The sequence below is a fragment of the Rhinoderma darwinii genome, chromosome 2 (assembly GCF_050947455.1).
Source record: "Rhinoderma darwinii isolate aRhiDar2 chromosome 2, aRhiDar2.hap1, whole genome shotgun sequence".
NCBI classification, from domain to species: domain Eukaryota; kingdom Metazoa; phylum Chordata; class Amphibia; order Anura; family Rhinodermatidae; genus Rhinoderma; species Rhinoderma darwinii.
Window position 1 is genome coordinate 231184463 of NC_134688.1, and position 22266 is coordinate 231206728.

At 43.8% G+C, this 22266-nt stretch overlaps 1 protein-coding gene across 1 annotated transcript in view; it reads right to left on the minus strand.

The window, feature by feature from the left end:
- VKORC1L1 (vitamin K epoxide reductase complex subunit 1L1) overlaps nucleotides 1-20108 on the minus strand; it is a 32875-nt gene extending 12767 nt beyond the window's left edge. Inside the window, exon 1 of the mRNA XM_075852919.1 lies at nucleotides 19842-20108. Within this exon, the coding sequence (XP_075709034.1) occupies nucleotides 19842-20032 (191 nt within the window). The 5' untranslated portion in view covers nucleotides 20033-20108. The remainder of the gene's footprint in view (nucleotides 1-19841) is intronic.
- Nucleotides 20109-22266: the final 2158 nt, after the last annotated feature.

The following is a 22266-nucleotide window of genomic DNA, read 5'->3' on the forward strand; positions in this document are numbered from 1 at the left end:
CATAAACATGAAATGCTTATTTTCCTATAATAAGTCTTTCATTATAGGAAAAAAAATGAACACGTAAAAAAAAAGTACACATATTGGGTATCACCGCGTTCGTAACGACCCCAACTATAAAACTATAATATTATTTTTCCCGCACGGTGAACGCCGCAAAAAAAATAAACGAAAAACAATGCCAAAATCACTATTTTTTGGTCACCACCCCTCACAAAATATGTAATAAAAAGTGATCAAAAAGTCGCATGTACGCCAAAATAGTACCGATACAAACTACAACCTGTCCCGCAAAAAACAAGCCCTTACACAGCTTTTTTGACTGAAAGTTATGGCTCTCAGAATATGGTGACACAGAAAATACATTATTTTCTAAATAAGTTATTTTATTGCTCAAACGCTGCAAAACATAAAAAAACGTATATACATATGGTATCACCGTAATCGTACCGACCCGCAGAATAAAGTATAATGGTCATTTATAGCCCAGGGTAAACGCCGTCAAAAATAAATAAAAATCATTGTCGGAATTGATGGTTTTTGGTCACCTGGCTTGCCGAAAAATTGAATAAAAAGTGATCAACAAAATCGCATGTACCCCAAAATGGTACCAATGAAAATTACAGATTGTCCCGCAACAAATAAGCCCTCACACGGCTCCGGTGGTGAAAAAATAAAAAAAGTTCCGGCTCCCAGATTATGGCGATGCAAAATGTGCAGTGTTCCAAAAGTGGATAAGATCGGGCGCCATTTATCAGTGCGACACCGGCCACATATCTGTGGATTATTATTTATTTACCCCATTATTATACCCTCTTATTATGCCCCTGATGTACTCTGCCCAGCCTACATGTGCCCCAAAATTATAAACTGAAATACCAGCAAAACGCCAGAGCTACTACCGAGCAAAATATACGCTCCAAAATCCAAATGGCGTCCCTCCCTTCTGAGCCCTACAGCGTGCCCAAACAGCCGTTTATGTCCACCGATATGGCATCGTACCAAAAAATGGTACCAATAAAAACGACAGCTCGTCCCGCAAAAAATAAGCCCCCACACCGCTCTATTGACAGAAAAATAAAAAAGTAGTGGCTCTTGGAAAGCGGGGAGGAAAAACGAAAAAGCAAAACATGAATCAGTTCGTAAAGGGTTAATTACTTTCTAATGAAAAAACATTTATGACCACATGTGGGGTATTGCCGTACTCGGGAGAAATTGCTTTACAAACGTTGTGGTGCATTTTCTCGTTTATCCTTTGTGAAATTGAAAAAATTCAACAATTTAGTGGAAATAATGTTGATATTAATTTCACGGCCTAATTCTAATAAATTCTGCAAAAGACGTGTGGGGCCTAAATGCTCACTATACCCCTAGATAGATTCCTTAAGTGGTGTAGTTTCCCAAATGGGGTTACTTTTGGGGGGCTTCCACTGTTTCGGTCTCTCAGGGGCTTTGCAAATTCGACATGACACCCAAAAACATTCCAGCTAAATTTGAGCTCCAAAAGCCAAATAGCGCTCCTTCCGTTCTAATCCCCGGAGTGGGTCCAAACAGTAGTTTATTACCACATATGGGGTATTTACGTAATCAGGAGAAATTGTTTTACAAATGTTGGGGCGCTTTTTCTCCTTTATTCCTTGTAAAAATTAAAAATGGCTACCTTTTTTCAGAAAAAAAGTAGATTTTCATCTTCACATACTAATTCAAATAAATTTAGCAAAAAAACTGTGGGTTCAAAATGCTAACTATACCCATAGATAAATTCCTTGAGGGGTATAGTTTCCAAAATGGGGTCACTATTGGGGGGTTTCCACGGTTTTCATCCCTCCAGTGCATTGCAAACGCGACACGGCACTGAAAACTATTCCAGCAAAATCAGAAATCCAAATGGTGCTCCTTCTCTTCTGAGGCCTGCTGTGGGTCCAAACAGCAATTTATTACCACATATGGGGTATTGCTATAATCGGAAGACATTGCTTTACATATGTTGGGGTGTTTTTTCTACTTTATTCCTTGTAAAAATTTTAAATTTCCTAATTTTTTCACAAAAAAAGTAGATTTTCACCTTCACATACTAATTCAAATAAATTTAGCAAAAAAACTGTGGGTTCAAAATGCTAACTATACCCATAGATAAATTCCTTGAGGGGTATAGTTTCCAAAATGGGGTCACTTTTGGGGTGTTTCCACTGTTTTGGCAGCACAAGGCCTCCTCACACCTGACATGGTACCTAAAATATATTCTAATAAAATAGAGGCCCAAAATCCACTAGGTGCTCCTTTGCTTCTGAGGCCTGTGTTTCAGTCCATGACCGCGCTAGGGCCACATGTGGGGTATTTCTAAAAACTGCAGAATCTGGGCAATAAATATTGAGTTGCATTTCTTGGGTAAAACCTTCTGTGGTACAGAAAAAATGTATTACAAATGAATTTTTGAAGAAAAAAAATGAAATTTGTAAATTTCACCTCTACATTGCTTTAATTCCTGTGAAACGCCTAAAGGGCTAAAATACTTTGTGAATGCTGTTTTGAATACTTTGATGGGTGCAGTTTTCAAAATGGGGTGATTTATGGTGACTTTCTAATATATAAGGCCCTCAAAGCCATTTCAGAACTGAACTGGTCCCTGAAAAAATAGCCTTTTGAAATTTTCTTGAAAATATGAGAAATTGCTGCTAAAGTTCTAAGCGTTGTAACGTCCTAGAAAAATAAAAGAATGTTCAAAAAACGATGCAAACATAAAGTAGACATATGGGAAATATAAACTAGTATGTATTTTGTGTGGTATTACTATCTGTTTTACAAGTAAATACATTAAAATTTAGAAAAATGCTAATTTTTGCTAATTTTCTCTAAATCTTGGCGTTTCTTACAACATGTCACGAGAAAACAATCCCAGAATCGCTTGGATAGGTAAAAGCATTCTGGAGTTATTACCACATAAAGTGACATGTCAGATTTGCAAAAATGGGGCTGGTCCTGAAGGCCAAAACAGGCTTAGACACTAAGGGGTTAAGGACATAGCCTGCTTTGGCCTTAACCCCTTTACAACAAAGGACTGATACATGCGTCCTGTGCAGGAGTTAGTTCCCGCAAAAGGACGGATATATCCGTCCTCTGACCAATCAGCGTCATGCACTTCTCTCCATTCATTTAGTCAGCGCATAGTGACACTGCGTTGTTCACGATGTGCTGTCTTATACTTACATATTAACGTTACTGAAGTGTTTAGACAGTGACTAGACATTCCTTCCAGACAGGACGTGGTGACTATTCACAATCCCGGCACTTCGGTAACGTTTCTGTGGTAGTTACAGCAGAGCAAGCGTAAATCACACTGTAACATGTCATTTACAGCCTGATCCCGCGAGATTACGCTTGCTCTGCTAGAAGTACCACAGAAACGTTAACGAAGTGCCGGGATTGTGAATAGACATCACGTCCTGTCTGGAAGGAATGTCTAGTCACGGTCTAAACACTTCAGTAACGTTAATATGTCAGTATAAGACAGCGCATAGTGAATAACGCAGTGTCACTATGCGCTGGCTAAATGAATGGAGAGAAGTGTATGACGCCGATTGGTCACTGATTGGTCAGCGTCATACACTCCTCTGTATAACGCCCACTTGGTCTAAAGTAAAAACACGCCCACTTGGCCATTAAGAAACAAATTAGTATAAAGCTAAAATCGTTCCTAATGTGGTAAAAATAGATCATTTTTCTAAATAAAAAGCACTGCTGTCACCTACATTACAGTGCCCATAAAAAAAACGGCACGTAAAAAGACGCCCGCAAAAAAGAAGTGCATGTTACTTCTTGAGCCATTTTTCATGGACTATAGAAAAACAGCTCCAAAAACGGCCGTAAAAAACTCGAGTGGCTTAAAAAACTTCTAAAAATCAGGAGCTGTTTTCCCTTGAAAACAGCTCCGTATTTTCAGACGTTTTTTGCGAAGTGTGTGAACATAACCCAAAACAGAAAGTTTTACCAGAGAAATGCAAATCAATATTTATTCCCCAGATTCTGCAATTTTTCAAATTATCCCACATGGGTAACAATTTGTTACCCAATTTCTTCAGAGTACAGAAATACCCCATGTGTGGCACCAAACTGCTGTTTGGGCACTTGGCAGACTCAAAATGAAAGGAGCGCCATTTGGCTTTTAGAGCACAGATTTTGCTGGACTGGTGTACAGGCGCCACGTTGCATTTGCAGAGCTCCCTTAGGTACCAGAGTAGAGTGACCCCATTTTGTATACTACACCCCTCAAAGCATTTATCATTTGCCTGGACATATGACAGGGCTTAGGAGTGAAAAAAACAAATGCGCATGTGAGGCCTATTTTGGTGATTTTCTCAGAATTGGCCCACAATTTCAGGGCTCTGGGCTCAAATAGTAAAACAAACCTCCAAGTAGTGACCCCCTTTTAGGAAACTGCACCCCCATAAGGCATTTTTTAAGGGGTGTAGTGGGCATTTTGACCCCACAGTTTGCCTTTTATTAGAAATGAACGCGCAGTGGATGGTGCAAAGTGAAAATTGCAGTTTTCCAGTTTTATGCCATTTTAGTGAACAATAAGTTGTGCCCAGTTTGTGCCACTGAATACAAATACCTCTAACTGTTAAGCCGTTTCTTACGGTATGTCGATGCCATATATGTGGCTTTTGGAGCGCAGATTTTGCTTAGTGGCAGTTCTGTTTGGGGTTTTGCTGGTATTTCAGTTTATGATGTGGGGACATATGTTAGGGCCTGTTCACATCAGCGTTGGATTTCCGTTCAGGGGTTCCGTCGGAGGTTTCCATCGCGGAACCCCGCAACGGAAAGTCAAACGGAAACCACAGTCGACTGCGCTATTTATTCAGTCGAAAAGACGGAAACCTGCCGAAACGGTGACAAACGGAAACCATTAGCAATGTTTCCGTCACCATTAATATCAATGGTGATGCAAAAGGAAGCTGTGGTTTCCGTTTGACTTTCCGTTGCGGGGTTCCACGAAGGAAACCTCAGACGGAACCCCTGAACGGAAAGCGAACGCTGAAGTGAACAGGCCCTAAGCTGTGTGGAGTACATCAGGGCATAAGAAGAGGGTATAAAAACACGGTAAACAAAAAAATAATTCATAGATATGTGGCCGGTGTCACACTGATAAAAAAATCTTATCCGCTTTTGGACACTGCACATTGTGTCGCCATATTCTGAGAGCCAGAACTTTGTTATTTTTTTCTCCACCTGATTTGTGTGAGGGACAATCTGTAGTTTTCATTGGTACCATTTTGGGGTACATGCGATATTTTGATCACTTTTTATTTCATTTTTTGGCAAGCAAAAACCAGCAATTCTGATGTTTTTCTTTTTTTATGGCGTTCACCTTGCGCTATAAATGACAATTTTACTTTATTCTGCGGGTCGATACGATTACGGCGATACCATATGTAAATCTTTTTTTATGCTTTGCAGATGTCTGTACAATAAAATCACTTGTTTCAAATAATAAATTTTTTGTGTCACCATATTCTGAGAGCCATAACTTTTTTTATTTTTTCATCAAAAAAGCTGTGGGAGGGTTTGTTTTTTGCCGGACGGGCCGTAGTTTTTAATAGTATAGTTTTGGGGTACATGTAACTTTTAGATCACTTTTTTTTATTCTGTTTTGGGTGGGGTAGTGGCTAAAAAACAAAAAACAAAAAAAAAAAAAGCGATTCTGGAATTGTTTTTTTATTTTCTTTTTTTTCGGGGATCACCGTGCCGGTAAGATAACATGATATTTTTATAGTTCGGGTCGTTACGGACGCAGTGATAGCACATATGTCCACTTTAATGTTTTCCTTTCTATAATAAAAGACTTCTTATGGGAAAAAAGGCGGTTATTGTTTTTTTTTTAACGTGAAACTTATTTTTTTACAACATTTTTATTAACTTGAAGGCATGAAGCCCCGATCGCTCTACTAATACACTGCACTAGCTACATAGTGCTGTGTATTAGAGCTGTCAGCTATTCACTCACAGCAAGCCTATTAGGCTTTGCCTCCTGGCAGGGCCTAATATGCTTCCATAATAGGTGGCTATTGTTAGGCCTCTGGTTGCCATTGGCAACCATCGGGTGCGATCTAACCACCTAGATTCAGCTATCGCTTTTGATCGCTGCATCTAAGCGGTTAATCGGCCGGATCGTATGCTAGCTCCGGTCCTGGCCGTTACAACGGGGTGTTGGCTCCATCACATACACGTTCTCAAGGAGCTGTGATTGGTCCCCTGCCATCTTACTGTGCCGATCAACTGTCAAACAGATGATGGCACAGTTCTGTCACCTTGTCCGTTGTTAGCCAGGACGCACCAGTACGTCCCGGTGCCTTAAAGCACTGCAATACAGGATGTACCGGTGCGCTACGGAGTTAAAATGGTAAAAACATTTATTCGCCTGAACAATATTACATTTCTCTGTTAGATCGTAGAAAACAATTTTTCAATTGGAAACACTTGTTAAAACTGCACCTGTGCCCAGATATTGTGGTTATATTCCGGTTGTGGAACCCCCTTGTGTTCCTTTAATTCCCTCTCTACACATTAGGTGGATGTTCTGAGTGAAGGTGAGAAGAGGTCGCTTCTAGTGTGGTGATATATTTTGCTGTCCTTGTACAACAGGATCCGAGTGGGTGGACTGAGCTACTAAGCATACGTGTCTACCTGCACTGGACACATTAGGCGGACGTTCTAAGAGGGTTTAAAAAAATAAATAAATGATCCGGACATATTAAATTGCTGCTTACATATTTTAATAAGTCTAAATTCCATATTCAAGGGGCCACTTCAGCTAAGTGGTTAACTCGGCTGGTAAAGATCCAGGATAGGATCCAAGCTATCAGTGCAATAAAGGGCAGGGATGGAGGAGATCGGAGGAATCTTTGGGATTTGATCAGGATTTATATTCATCATTAAGTCTATGCCTGAGATATTTTTTTTGTTTTTACATGATATGCCAAGACTAACAACTAAACAGGCAGATGCACTGGAATTGCCACGAACTTTGGAGGAATTACATTTCGCAGCCAGTCTCCCTTGGTAGAGATGGGATTCCCTCGGAGATGCTGGTGAAATATGTGGAGGGACTCCGGCCAGCTATCAAGGTTGAGTCACTGAGCTATATTTGAATCTTTGCAAAAGGCACTCCTCACACTAATCTTGAAAAGCGACAAAGATGCAATAGTTATTGGCTCTTCTCAGCCTATCTTCCTTCTTAATTCCGATTATGAATTAATAACTTAAGTCCCATCCTTAGGTCGCACTACATTTTTTTCAGCAGAGTAGAAATTCTCCTCTTACCATTTTTGGGAAATATTTTTAACCAAGGAGGAGTACATAAGTTGCAGTTATTCTAACTAATACTCCAGACATACCTCCGTTATAGTATTTAAAGCCATGTACCAGGAAAGAATATTTAAACTAGGGCTGAGGAGGGAGGCCTATGTAGGAAATAAAGGGGTAGTTAGGTTAGAGAGGGGTCAGACTATATTGGTGGGGGGAGAAACAGACGGTGGGGAGAGGACTAGGCAACAAGATAAGGAGATCCTTTCGTTACAAAACAGCAGTGAAAATAAAAAGGCCCAAATGTCAAATAATCAAATTTCTGATAGTGAAATTGAAACATTTAAAGGCAAGTTAAAGTGTATGTTCACAAATGCCAGAAGTCTAGCAAGCAAAATGGGGGAGCTGGAGGCCTTAATACTGGAAGAAGATATAGATATAGTTGGTGTTGCTGAAACATGGCTGGACTCTTCACATGACTGGGCTGTAAATCTACAGGGTTTTACACTGTTTCGGAAAGACAGGGCAAATAGGAAAGGTGGTGGTGTATGTCTGTATGTGAGAAGCGATATGAAGGTGAGTGTAAATGAGACATTAGAGGGTGAAGATTGTGAGGAGGTTGAAACCTTGTGGGTGGAATTACAAAGGGAAGTAAACACTGAAAAAATTACTTTTGGTGTAATCTATAGACCCCCCAATATAACTGAAGAGATAGAAGGTCAAATATATAAACAGATGGAGCGGGCTGCACAGGCGGGTACTGTAGTGATAATGGGAGATTTTAATTTCCGGGATATTAATTGGTGTCATGGTTCGGCTTCAACTGCAAAGGGGAGACATTTCCTCAACCTGTTGCAGGAAAATTTTATGGGCCAGTTTGTGGAAGACCGACTAGAGGTGAAGCTCTGTTGGATCTGGTCATTTCTAATAATGCAGAGCTTGTTGGGAATGTCAATGTTCGTGAAAACCTCGGTAACAGTGATCATAATATAGTTATATTTTACCTATACTGTAAAAAACAAACGCAGGCTGGGAGGGCAAAAACATTTAATTTTAAGAAAGCCAATTTCCCCAGGATGAGGGCGGCAATTCAGGATATAGACTGGGAAGAACTAATGTCAAATAATGGGACAAATGATAAATGGGAGATTTTCAAATCTACCTTGGGTAATTATAGTGCAAAATGTATTCCTACAGGTAACAAGTATAAACGACTCAAATTAAACCCCACATGGCTTACACCTTCTGTGAAAGGGGCAATACATGACAAAAAAAGGGCATTTAAAAAATACAAATCTGAGGTTACATCTGCAGCCTTTGTAAAATATAAAGAGCTTAATAAAATCTGTAAAAATGTAATAAAATCAGCAAAAATACAAAATGAAAGGCAGGTGGCCAAGGATAGTAAAACAAATCCTAAAAAATTCTTCAAGCATATAAATGCAAAAAAGCCAAGGTCTGAACATGTAGGACCCCTAGATAATGGTAATGGGGAGTTGGTCACAGGGGATCAAGAGAAGGCAGAGTTACTAAATGGGTTCTTTAGCTCTGTATATACAACAGAAGGAGCAGCTGATTTAGCCGGTGCCAGTGCTGTTAATATATCAGTTGATATACTGAATTGGATGAATGTAGATATTGTCCAAGCTAAATTAAATAAAATAAATGTACACAAGGCCCCGGGACCAGATGGGTTACACCCTAGAGTTCTTAAAGAGCTTAGTTCAGTTATTTCTGTCCCCCTCTTCATAATATTTAGAGAGTCTCTCATGAGTGGTATAGTGCCAAGGGACTGGCGCAGGGCAAATGTGGTGCCTATTTTCAAAAAGGGCACTAGGTCTTCGCCGGGTAATTATAGACCAGTAAGCTTAACATCAATTGTGGGGAAAATGTTTGAGGGGCTATTGAGGGACTATATACAGAATTATGTGACAATAAATAGTATTATAAGTGACAGCCAGCATGGTTTTACAAAGGACAGAAGCTGTCAAACCAACCTGATTTGTTTTTATGAAGAGGTAAGCAGAAGCCTAGACAGAGGGGCCGCTGTGGATATAGTGTTTTTGGACTTTGCAAAGGCATTTGACACTGTCCCTCATAGACATCTAATGGGTAAATTAAGGACTATAGGTTTAGAAAGTATAGTTTGTAATTGGATTGAGAATTGGCTCAAGGACCGTATCCAGAGAGTTGTGGTCAATGATTCCTACTCTGAATGGTCCCCAGTTATAAGTGGTGTACCCCAGGGTTCAGTGCTGGGACCACTATTATTCAACTTATTTATTAATGATATAGAGGATGGGATTAATAGCACTATTTCTATTTTTGCAGATGACACCAAGCTATGCAATATAGTTCAGACTATGGAAGATGTTTGTGAATTGCAGGCAGATTTAAACAAACTAAGTGTTTGGGCGTCCACTTGGCAAATGAAGTCTAATGTAGATAAATGTAAAGTTATGCATCTGGGTACGAAAAACCTGCAAGCATCATATGTCCTAGGGGAGCTACACTGGGGGAGTCAATTGTTGAGAAGGATCTGGGTGTACTTGTAAATCATAAACTAAATTTCAGCATGCAGTGTCAATCAGCTGCTTCAAAGGCCAGCAAAATATTGTCGTGTATCAAAAGAAGCATGGACTCGCGGGACAGGGAGGTAATATTACCACTTTACAAAGCATTAGTGAGGCCTCATCTAGAATATGCAGTCCAGTTCTGGGCTCCAGTTCATAGAAAGGATGCCCTGGAGTTGGAAAAAATACAAAGAAGAGCAACGAAGCTAATAAGGGGCATGGAGAATCTAAGTTATGAGGAAAGATTAAAAGAACTAAACCTATTTAGCCTTGAGAAAAGACGACTAAGGGGGGACATGATTAACTTATATAAATATATGAATGGCGCATACAAAAAATATGGTGAAATCCTGTTCCATGTAAAACCCCCTCAAAAAACAAGGGGGCACTCCCTCCGTCTGGAGAAAAAAAGGTTCAACCTGCAGAGGCGACAAGCCTTCTTTACTGTGAGAACTGTGAATCTATGGAATAGCCTACCGCAGGAGCTGGTCACAGCAGGGACAGTAGATGGCTTTAAAAAAGGCTTAGATCATTTCCTAGAACAAAAAAATATTAACTGCTATGTGTAGAAATTTTTTACTTCCCCTTTCCTATCCCACTTCCCCTTTCCCATCCCTTGGTTGAACTTGATGGACATGTGTCTTTTTTCAACCGTACAAACTATGTAACTATGTAACTATGTATTACCAGGGTAACCGGTCCCTGAAGACAGAAAGGGAGAACTTCTGTCTTTTCCCCTGTAGACTTTTTCCTATTGATGCTGCTGGATTCATGTCTATGAGGAATCCGTGAAAACGGGTCCCGCACAGGTGAAGCTCGGATGCGAAAACCGGACGTTTTTCATGTCTGACTTTGCAGTCGTTCGTGTGAATCTAGCCTAACAATGCTAGTTTAGCCAACTGCCCACATAAACAGGGCATCGATTAGCCGACAAACGAACAAACGCTCGTTTTTCAGCTGATCACAGTTTATGCAGGCTATAAAATCATCGTCGGCAGAAGGGTTATCACGATGCCAAAATTTGGACTTCGATACCGATACCAAAACAATATTGGGTTAGTGCGAGGTACATGGAGTTAATAAGTATTAATGGCATCCCCCCTTCTCATTTTCCCCATGAACGCTGCAGTCAGCTTTGATCGCAGCATTCAAAGGAATAGCGGCTGCGGCGACGATGAGGTTTCTCTGATCTCGGCCGTTAGAGCGGGACTGCAGCTGTGTAATACAGCCATTGCCCCGCTCCTGACAATAAGTGAGCGCACAATCAGCATGAGGTGAGGCGGCCGGCACTGCACTAATGAGCGGCAGTGCCGGCACTGCACTAATGAGCGGCAGTGCCGGCACTGCACTAATGAGCGGCAGTGCCGGCACTGAAGACAGAACATGGGGGTGTTTTGTAGTGTGCCCGCCATGTTCTGTCTTCAGTGCCTGTAACCATTAATAGAGCGCTGGTCGCATCACATCACGCTGCCTGCGTGCGCACTTGTCAGGACTCGAGAGCGGGGCAACGTCTATCACACAACCGCGGCCCCGCTCTAAAAACATTCATGTTACTATACTTAGCGGTGCGGCCGCACAGCTTAGTATCAAAATACATGAATTAACGGTATTGAACCGTTTGAGGGTGCAAAGTATCGAAATTTTGGTGCAACATAGGGAGACATCTGCCGATCAGAGTGGGCAGTGCTAGCGGCAGCTTATGAATACACTGGACACCTCTCTGGCGGAACTGCCCAGGCTCTGCACGCAAGTTCCTCAGAAACGGCATCACATTAACAGGTAAGTGACAAACCGCTGAAATTAACGTGTCTGTCACTACCTTATGCCGCCTCAGTGAGGACAGCATAATGTGCGTGACAGGTTCCCTTTAAATTGAGGCCAAGACACAAGATAAACTGAACTTGGAAACAAAGAAGTTGAAAGTCTCCTCCACATGAATATGACTCAGCCAAGCTCAGAGGGTAGGAAAGTCTGAACAGTCCATAAACTGCTTCTCGTCAGCATATTCAGATAGGAATTGGTTTGACAACTTTTAACACTAAAAAAGACACGAACGGGTAACAGATTCTTTCCTGCACTGAAGCAAAGAATCACAATGGAATAGAAGGATTGTGCACCCATACAGACAGTCCAAACTAGGTAGAACTAATTGTAACCGCAAATACTTTTATACAACTGCTAGTTGCTAGAACTTAAAGGAGGACCAGATAGAGATTAGAGATTATATATATATATATATATATATTTTTTATTTTTTTTTAAACCACATGTCTCCCCTTATTCCTTGCCTCTTTAATCCAGCGCTGTAGAATTTTTTTCTTGATGCTCCCGTATCCAGCTAGAGCACACCACTCCGTTTGGTGCCTAACATGCTAATTTTGAGTAAAAGGTACAGAGAGGAGGAGACCTCAGCTCTCCTGAGCAGGCGTTGAGTCTTGCATCTTGGTGACATAGTCCAATAAGAACGGACAGCCCCACAGCGATGCACAGGGTACCGCCTACTGAGGAGAGATGAGGTCTCCTCCGCTCGTTACCTTTACTCAAAATTAGCATACTAGGTGGGCGCCAAATGGACCGTAACAGGACACGGGGGGGGGGGGGGGGGGGGCGGCAATTAAAGGAATTGAAACAAAAAAATTACAGCTCCTCTAGATCCATTTCCATATGTCCTATTAGAGAGGGTGATTTGCACATCAAGTCGATTTGAAAAAAAAAAAAAAGATACATACAAAGGGCACTGATGCATACGCATCACACATGGACCAGATTTACACACGTTTTTCACACGCGTGAATCTGATACGCTCGTGTGAACGTAGCCTAAGGTGAAAGTAATCTTTGTTTGCGTCTATGAAGACAGATGTGTAAAGAGAGCTTGGGAGTTTTGGGAAAGAGACATCAGGAGCCATACAAGAGAGGCCAACAAGGCATTTATGGCTGCCGAGTAATACTGTAGCTACCATAAATCTAAACCGCAGAATGCTCTGTAATTGGCGGGGGGGGGGGGGCGGTATGTGTGGACCCTGCACATCACCTAACTTCCCCAGAAGACATAGCAGCTGGCTTCCTCCCTATGGTAGTCACAGCAGTGGTTCTCTTACTTCCCATTCTGCCAAGCGTCCGCTCAAACATATCAGCAATCATGCTAGATCTGTCCTCTACAGAAGAAGCGGTCGTCACTGGATAGCGTAAAATGGCAAGTAGAAATCTCTAATGTGCACCCTGCTCAACAAGCACACAGCAGCCCCCTACCTAAAGAATCCTGCCACATATGCAGCTTACTTAGAAGTTACACCGTCCCAAAAAAGTCAGCGCCAACAGCCCAGCTGGAGGTGAAGAAAGCGACACTAAGCTTCTGGCTAGGTCCATTAAATCTAATAATGAGAGGCAGCGCTATCATTACTAACAAGTAGTAATATAGTAACGGAGCTCGGAGCTCCATGCTCCCTGATCGGTGCAGGATCAAGTTTCTCATCCACAGACCCCATTGATCAGAGGGCATGCATCTCCGAGATTACAGTCACTAATAGGATTGTCACGATACCACAATTTGGACTTTGATACCGATACTTCGTGTAGTATTGCGATACTCGATACCAAAACCATACTTTGACAATAAAAATAAAAAAAACGTTTTTATTTTCTGATGTGAGGCACATGGTATTATGAATTTTGAATCTCCATGTGCCTCACATTAATAGTAATTAACCCCATCATGTTCCTCAGTCATAATGGACATAATTAATAATACCTCGTGCCTCACATTAATAAGTGAAAGAAAGCAGTTTTTATTTTATAACTGCGTGAACATCATAAATGACTATAAATTTGCTATTATGGTCACGACGACACTAAATGTGTATATTTTATGTATTGAGACTTATTTTAAGGTTGTAAAAAAATAAAAAACAAAAAAAATATTTTTTTTTTTAAAACGTTAACGTACTGGCATATATCTACATGCCAGTACATTAGCCTGTGTACTGATAGTACACAGGCAGTTAGGACATAAAGTATGCCCGAACAGGAAATATGGTCAGACAGCCGTGGGGTCCTTCAGTGGACCCTGGGCTGTCTGCCCATATATGGTATGTCCCTCGATCGCGTCACAGGTATTTCCTGTGACACGATTCAAAGGGCAGCCCCCTTCTCATTTACCCCTTAAATGCTGCGGTCAGCTTTGATCACAGCATTCAAGGGAATAGCGGCGGCAATGATAGATTTCTCTGATCTCCACCGCAGGGCTGTGGCTGTGTAATACAGACATTGCCCCGCTCCTGACAATAAGTGCACGCAGTCAGCCTGAGGTGATGCGTCCGGCGCCGCACTAATGAGCAGCGGCACAGGCACTGAAGACAAAACATAGGTGTGTTTTGTAGTGCGCCCGCCACATCACATCATGCTGACCGCGCACGCACTTGTCAGGACTCTCCGAGCGGGGCAATGGCTGTATTACACAGCCACATCCCCACTCCAACAACATTCATGAATCATGTATTACTATATTTAGCTGTGCGGCCGCACAGCTCAGTTTTGAAATACATAAAATAACTGTATTGAAGTTTTGATGCATCATGCAACCCTAGTCACTAAATCACTTCTTAGTAGTTCGGATAGCGCTGCCTCCAGGGCTGGCCTAAGGAGTGACAGCCCGATGCCTCCACACAACACCATCTCTCCCTCCCATTTATAAAGTAACTGTCTTCCCCAGGTCATCATCACATCCTCACTTTACACTGGCAGATTAGTAAGAGAGAACAAGCAAATGGCACCAAATTAGAGAGTACCTTCACAGAGAGAAATGGGGATTTTTTTTTTAAATCTGCCATTAAACGCTGAAATTAAGGTAAATAAGCTCATTTTGAAAATATACTTGTACAGCCATTTATTAAACTATGTAGATTAAGCGTTACAGGTTATCCGAGTTATTCAAATTAATGGCCTATCCTAAGGAAAGGCCATCAATATTAGATCAATGGGGGTCCGATTGTTGGCATCCCCGCCGATCAGATGTTTGATGGGGCCACGGAATGGAACTGTGGTGCAATACCTTGCACGGCCGTTACAAGTGTAATGACACATGCAAGTACAAAGGGAACTAAGTAAACAATGACGAGGCTGTGGCGCTCGTACGATTGGTGGGGGTGCCGACAGTCTGACTCCAACCGATCTAATATTGATGGCCTATACTAAGGAGAAGGAGAGACCATCAATTTAATAACCCAGATTACCCCTTTAACCTTACAGGTACACTTTAAAGGGAATCTGTCACCACTTCTATGCTGCCCTCTGAGTGTCACGCTGATTTCAGCATTGAGAGGTCTGGCTGCGACATATTTTTTGTAAAACTTAGATATTAGGTTAGCCGCAGCTATTAAGGACTGCTCCCGTACAGCACAATGCGATCGCTGCAACTAATATTTACGTTTTACAAAAACTACACCACAGCAAAACAAAGTCTAACAACGCTGAAGTCGGCATCTCTGTCACTACCTTATACTGCCCTCACAGAGCATAAAGGTGGTGAATGACCACCCATACACTGTTTCACAGCGGTCATTATGGGTACATAAGCCACATCACAGTGAAAAGGAGGCACTGTGACATAAGCCTGGCACGGGTGTACCGTGCCGGCTAGAGCGGGTGTCGGGCTGTCTAAAGATAGCCGGGCACCTGCACTAACCGGTGGGACTAAAATTAGCTTTCATTCTGCCCGTTTAACTCCTTATATGCCGCGGTTAATAGCGACATCCAAGTGGCTTCAAATGGAGCAGGAACCCTCTTTCACCCCAGAAACACAATAGCGGGGTGCCAATGGTTTTTAATGGTCTAACAAGGGCCCCTAGATCTCCCTTTAGTGTATGCCTATTAGCCCCTGCCAAAGGCATTGCCTAATAGAATGCCTGTGGGTTTTAGGGTCACTTCACGCGGAAACCGTTTTGGAATCAGCGCCAAAAAACTGCTCAACTTGCCCCCAATTTATTTTAATGGGAGACAGAGGAGCTTCTTTTCCATGGCGGCTTTTGGCCACCTGGGAGATTTTAACTCCACCTCAGAAATGGACTGAATATCTGGACGGTAACAGTGAATCAGTTAAATATTAATAATGTAATGTATTTTAAAACTTACTCGACTCCCTGTATAAAAGTGTTGTCTAGGACATGCATTAGTGAAACGCATAGCCGCTCCATACTAATCCCTCCTCAACCTCGGACCCCCATTCTAGTGATCAGTGAGTGGTCTCAGCCCCCAAGTAATCAAACAAACGTGCTTGGTGGGAAAACCCAACAGGTGTGGGCCATGGGTCCTCATCACAGGCGGCCGCACGGAATTGTAGTATTACATGGGTAACACCTGGTAGCGCCAAGTCCTCCAGAGCAGCTCTTGCAGTGGCTCAAAGGGATATGGGGCAGGGGAGCCCGTTCTATGCTGACTAACCAAACACATTAGTGGAATGACAGTTTATCATATTTACAAAGATAGGATAAAGCTGTGAGGGAATAAAGTGGTACCGAAAAGTCACGAGCTATGGACCGGATTATTCAGGAATAGCCTTGTAGCTAGGAATGAGCGGACCATCAAGCCTGTCGTTGTCAAGCAGTGTATCCCTAGCAACCAGTCTGTCACATCACTGGATTGACACAGTGCTGACAGAGTAAAAACAACTTGGCAGCAGGAACACCATGACATTGCCCATCTCAGCCTTACCGTTTACAAAGAAGATCTTTCGAAAAATAAATTGAGAATCGTGTTAAAATAGAATGAAGTAAAGGAGACTGATGAGCGAAGCACACCGGGACTTTTATATCAAAGGGTTCAATTAAAAATTGTTGCCCATGGTGAAGGATTTGTCTTCTAATAAAGTATATATATATATATATATATATATATATATATATATATATATATATATATACACACACACACACCAACAATGCTTTATGCCAACATAAATGGCTGGGAAAGTCACACAGGGCTTAAGGATAGACTGGAAACCTGCATTTTAGATATCCTTATAGTGCCAGCGAACGTCACAGCTGTAGACGTCATATGTTTCAGCACGGTGTATATATATATATATATATATATATATACCGTATTTTCCGGACTATAAGGCGCACATAAAATGTTGAGAATTTCTCAGAAATAGAAAGTGCGCCTTATAATCCGGTGCGCCTTATATATGAACCCGACAGTAAAGAGAGGGGTTCATACAGGATCCTTTACCTCTATCGTGGGCGGCAGGGGTCGGCGGCGGCATACCACAGCACACACCATGCTCCTCCCCCCCGTGCGCCTATGAATTTATTCTTCACTTGGGTTTTTACAGTATCCATAAATGGATTGAGCATTACGGCCACCGTAATCAGGAGCCACACTGAGTGATACTTACAGCTCTGTAGGATCCTTGCAATATATCTTTGCTTTAGCGTTAACTATACCCACTACCCCAAAAAATGCCTCCTGTTAAGAGACATGCTTATGATGCAGGTTTCAAGCTTAAAGCTATAAGTTATGCAGTAGAGCATGGAAATAGGGCAGCTGCAAGAGAATTCAACATTAATGAATCCATGGTGCGTAAGTGGAGAAAACAAGAAGATGACCTCCGCCAAGTAAAGAAGACCAAACTGAGTTTCCGAGGAAACAAAGCAAGGTGGCCACAGTTGGAGGACAAAATAGAACAGTGGGTTATGGAACAGAGAAACGCATGTAGAAGCGTCTCCACTGTCTCTATTAGACTCAAAGCCACTGCTTTAGCACGTGACATGGAGATCAAGGACTTTCGAGGAGGTCCTTCATGGTGCTTTCGTTTCATGCAAAGGCGTCATCTCTCCATTCGCACCAGAACTACTGTGTGCCAGCAATTACCAAAGGATTATGAAGAGAAGCTGGCCATTTTCCGCACCTACTGCATAACCAAGATAAATGAAAAGAATATCCAGCCAGAACACATTATTAACATGGATGAGGTTCCCCTCACTTTCGATATCCCCGTAAACCGTACTGTTGAGAAAACAGGGACCAGTACGATATCTATACGTACCACAGGAAATGAGAAGTCATCTTTCACTGTAGTTCTCGCTTGTCAGGCTAATGGCCAGAAACTACCACCCATGGTAATTTTCAAGAGGAAGACTTTGCCTAAAGAAAATTTTCCTGCTGGTGTCATCATTAAGGCTAACCCAAAGGGCTGGATGGATGAGGAGAAGATGAGTGAGTGGCTGAGGGAGGTCTACGTCAAGAGACCGGGTGGCTTTTTTCACAAATCCCCATCCCTATTGGTCTGTGACTCGATGCGCGCCCACTTGACCGATACTGTCAAAGCCCAAGTGAAGAAAACTAATTCGGAGCTTGCTGTCATCCCTGGTGGATTAACCAAAGAGCTCCAGCCGCTAGATATCAGCATCAACAGGTCATTTAAAGTTAAATTGCGAGCTGCATGGGAGCATTGGATGACAGAAGGTGACCACACATTCACCAAAACAGGGAGGCAACGCCGTGCGAGTTATGCCACTATGTGCCAGTGGATCGTGGATGCCTGGAAGAATGTATCAGTCTCCAGTGTCATCCGAGCTTTCAGGAAGGCTGGAATCACCACTGAAGAGCCTAGCAGCAGCAACGAAACCGACTCGGATAATGAAGAGGAGGACCCCATGCTTGATGCCGAAATCGCCCAACTGTTCAACTCCGACACTGAAGATGACGGATTTGATGGATTTCTGGTGGAGGAATGAACTGAAAAAGTACGGTAAGGGTATGTGCACACACACTAATTACGTCCGTAATTGACGGACGTATTTCGGCCGCAAGTCCCGGACCGAACACAGTGCAAGGAGCCGGGCTCCTAGCATCATACTTATGTACGACGCTAGGAGTCCCTGCCTTGCTGCAGGACAACTGTCCCGTAGTATAATCATGTTTACAGTACGGGACAGTTGTCCTGCAGCGAGGCAGGGACTCCTAGCGTCGTACATAAGTATGATGCTAGGAGCCCGGCTCCTTGCACTGTTCGGTCCGGGACTTGCGGCCGAAATACGTCCGTCAATTACGGACGTAATTAGTGTGTGTGCACATACCCTTAACGTTTTGATTTGCAATTACAGCTGAACCAGTTGCAAGTTATTGTTAAAAAGTGTAATAAATTTTGACTTGCAGTCTGAGCAATGGTTTATTTAACGGTAATGTGCTGCGCCTTATAATCCAGTGCGCCTTATATATGAAACATGATTGCTTACAAGGCGCTCATAGAAAGTGCGCCTTATAATCCGGTGCGCCTTATAGTCCGGAAAATACGGTATATATATATATATACACACACACACACACACACCTATACGGTTAATCCAGATGTCAGTAGGATTACTGGTTGTAATCTGCAGGGATTACTTCCTGCTACCGATACAAGTGTTACCTGCTGTCAGGCATTCCTGAATATCCTGTAAGGGGGTGTGGCAGCTGGTGGCATTATGACAAGTCACAGACTTGGGCACTGGCATACTGGGTGTCCCCACAGGCAGAGAGGGCACATTTTCCAATGCCCGAACAACCATAGCTGACGTATAAGCACCAAGTGCCCCAGGTGAAGAGGTCACACACCTGCTGCTTCCCCACCACTGACAGCTGGACTGACGACGTGGCCGTTTCCATTCAGCACTGCTGACACCTGACAGCCCAGCCATCAACCTCACACAATGGGCACAGGATGGAGCTGCCCAGGCTCAACACCAACCTTCCAGCCTCCAGGGCGCCCACTATACATATGAAGGGGATATCCAGCACTATAATATACATATAACGCCCAATAGCCTCCTCCGAGTGCCAGCAATGATCAGCCCAAGCCCCTGACACCCCAGCAGCTTCCATCCTAGTGACAGACCTCTCACGCCGCCAGGGAGTAATGAATGTACGGTGACACACATGTGCCCCTGTATCGTCCTGCCATCCCTAAACATAACGTGCCCGGTACCTGGATGAGAGGACGGTGGAGCAGCGCACCCACTCGTTAAGGTCGCACATGGCCTGATAGCCGGGGTCCCGTTCCTTTTCTCTCTCCACGTGGAACGCATACAGTGATAGAACGATACCGAGAACGCAAACCGCGTACCGGGCCCCGCTCTCCCACCGCGGCACAGACACTCTCAGCACGGGCGCCGCCATCTTAACCCCGGCCTGCTCTAATCTCTCGCGGGAGCGAGATACACGCAAAGCGCGCTCCGGCTGCAGCAGTGACGTCTCCACCGGTTAGTGGCAGGAGGGCTGGACCACGTACTGGGGCTGAGGCGTGGCCTCCTTACTAAAGACATCCAATGAGCAGAGGAGTAGCTGATGACGTCACGTAAAACTAGTGAAATTGAGAGGCAGTTTTCATATAGTTGTGACCTGTTCTCTTCTCCACAGGGACCTGGTCCTTACAATGACGGGGGGTGGCTGACTGTACAGCAACCGCAATTGGAAGACTGTTTCTGCCCTCCAGTGGTCAGGTCCTGAATATCTTCCATAGCTAATGCCTGTTATGTCTAGTTCCTCTTCTCCATAAGGAGAACTCCATATGGACTTTAACCTATAGGGAAATGAACCAGTCCCATTACAACCAGCTACTTCCAATCAGCTGAAGATACATTCATTTTGTCGCTTCTGGACCTGAACTGTGATTGCTGCCATAACAATTCAGACCGTGACCACTAGGGGCAAAAAGGTCCCGCCAACTGAGGTGGTTGCTGTACAGTCCGCTATATCCCTCTACAGTCCTTATGGACAGGGGACGTAGGCCAAAGTACTCCTTTTGCCCTCTCAGTAAGGACAGGGCAATTTTAAGTTGCAGTAGCTTTTGTGTGAATTTTGCAATGACCTATAAATACAAGAAATTAGCTTATTATAACTTGAAGAAATTGATTTGGTCTGAAGGTTCCTGTCAAGGCTGGATTATGGGGAGTCATGCCCTAGCCAGGGCCTCCCGGATTGTTCACAGCAGGGTCCAACTGTTATGTGGGCATTGCACAGCACTGTCATGTGGGCATTGTATAGCGCTGTCATGTGGGCATTGTACAGGGCTGTCATGTGGGCATTGTACAGCGCTGTCATGTGGGCATTGTACAGCGCTGTCATGTGGGCATTGTACAGCGCTGTCATGTGGACATTGTACGGCGCTGTCATGTGGGCATTGTACGGCGCTGTCATGTGGGCATTGTACAGCGCTGTTCTCTGGGTATTGTACAGCGCTATCATGTGGGCATTGTACAGCGCTGTTCTCTGGGTATTGTACAGCGCTGTTCTCTGGGTATTGTACGGCGCTATCATGTGGACATTGTACAGCGCTGTCATGTGGGCATTGTACAGCGCTGTCATGTGGGCATTGTACGGCGCTGTCATGTGGGCATTGTACGGCGCTGTCATGTGGGCATTGTACGGCGCTGTCATGTGGGCATTGTACAGCGCTGTCATGTGGGCATTGTACAGCGCTGTCATGTGGGCATTGTACGGCGCTGTCATGTGGGCATTGTACGGCGCTGTCATGTGGGCATTGTACGGCGCTGTCATGTGGGCATTGTACAGCGCTGTTCTCTGGGCATTGTACAGCGCTGTTCTCTGGGTATTGTACGGCGCTATCATGTGGGCATTGTACAGCGCTGTTCTCTGGGTATTGTACGGCGCTGTCATGTGGGCATTGTACAGCGCTGTTCTCTGGGTATTGTACGGCGCTGTCATGTGGGCATTGTACAGCTCTGTTCTCTGGGTATTGTACGGCGCTGTCATGTGGGCATTGTACGGCGCTGTCATGTGGGCATTGTACAGCGCTGTCATGTGGGCATTGTACAGCGCTGTTCTCTGGGCATTGTACAGCGCTGTTCTCTGGGTATTGTACGGCGCTGTCATGTGGGCATTGTACGGTGCTGTCTTGTGGGCATTGTATGGCGCTGTCATGTGGGCATTGTACAGCGCTGTCATGTGGGCATTGTAAAGCGCTGTTCTCTGGGTATTGTACAGCGCTGTCATGTGGGCATTGTACAGCGCTGTTCTCTGGGCATTGTACAGCGCTGTTCTCTGGGCATTGTACGGCGCTGTCATGTGGGCATTGTACAGCGCTGTCATGTGGGCATTGTACAGCGCTGTTCTCTGGGTATTGTACAGCGCTGTCATGTGGGCATTGTACAGCGCTGTTCTCTGGGTATTGTACGGCGCTGTCATGTGGGCATTGTACAGCGCTGTTCTCTGGGTATTGTACGGCGCTGTCATGTGGGCATTGTATGGCGCTGTTCTCTGGGCGTTGTACGGCGCTGTCATGTGGGCATTGTACAGCGCTGTTCTCTGGGCGTTGTACGGCGCTGTCAAGTGGGCATTGTACAGCGCTGTTCTCTGGGTATTGTACGGCGCTGTCATGTGGGCATTGTACG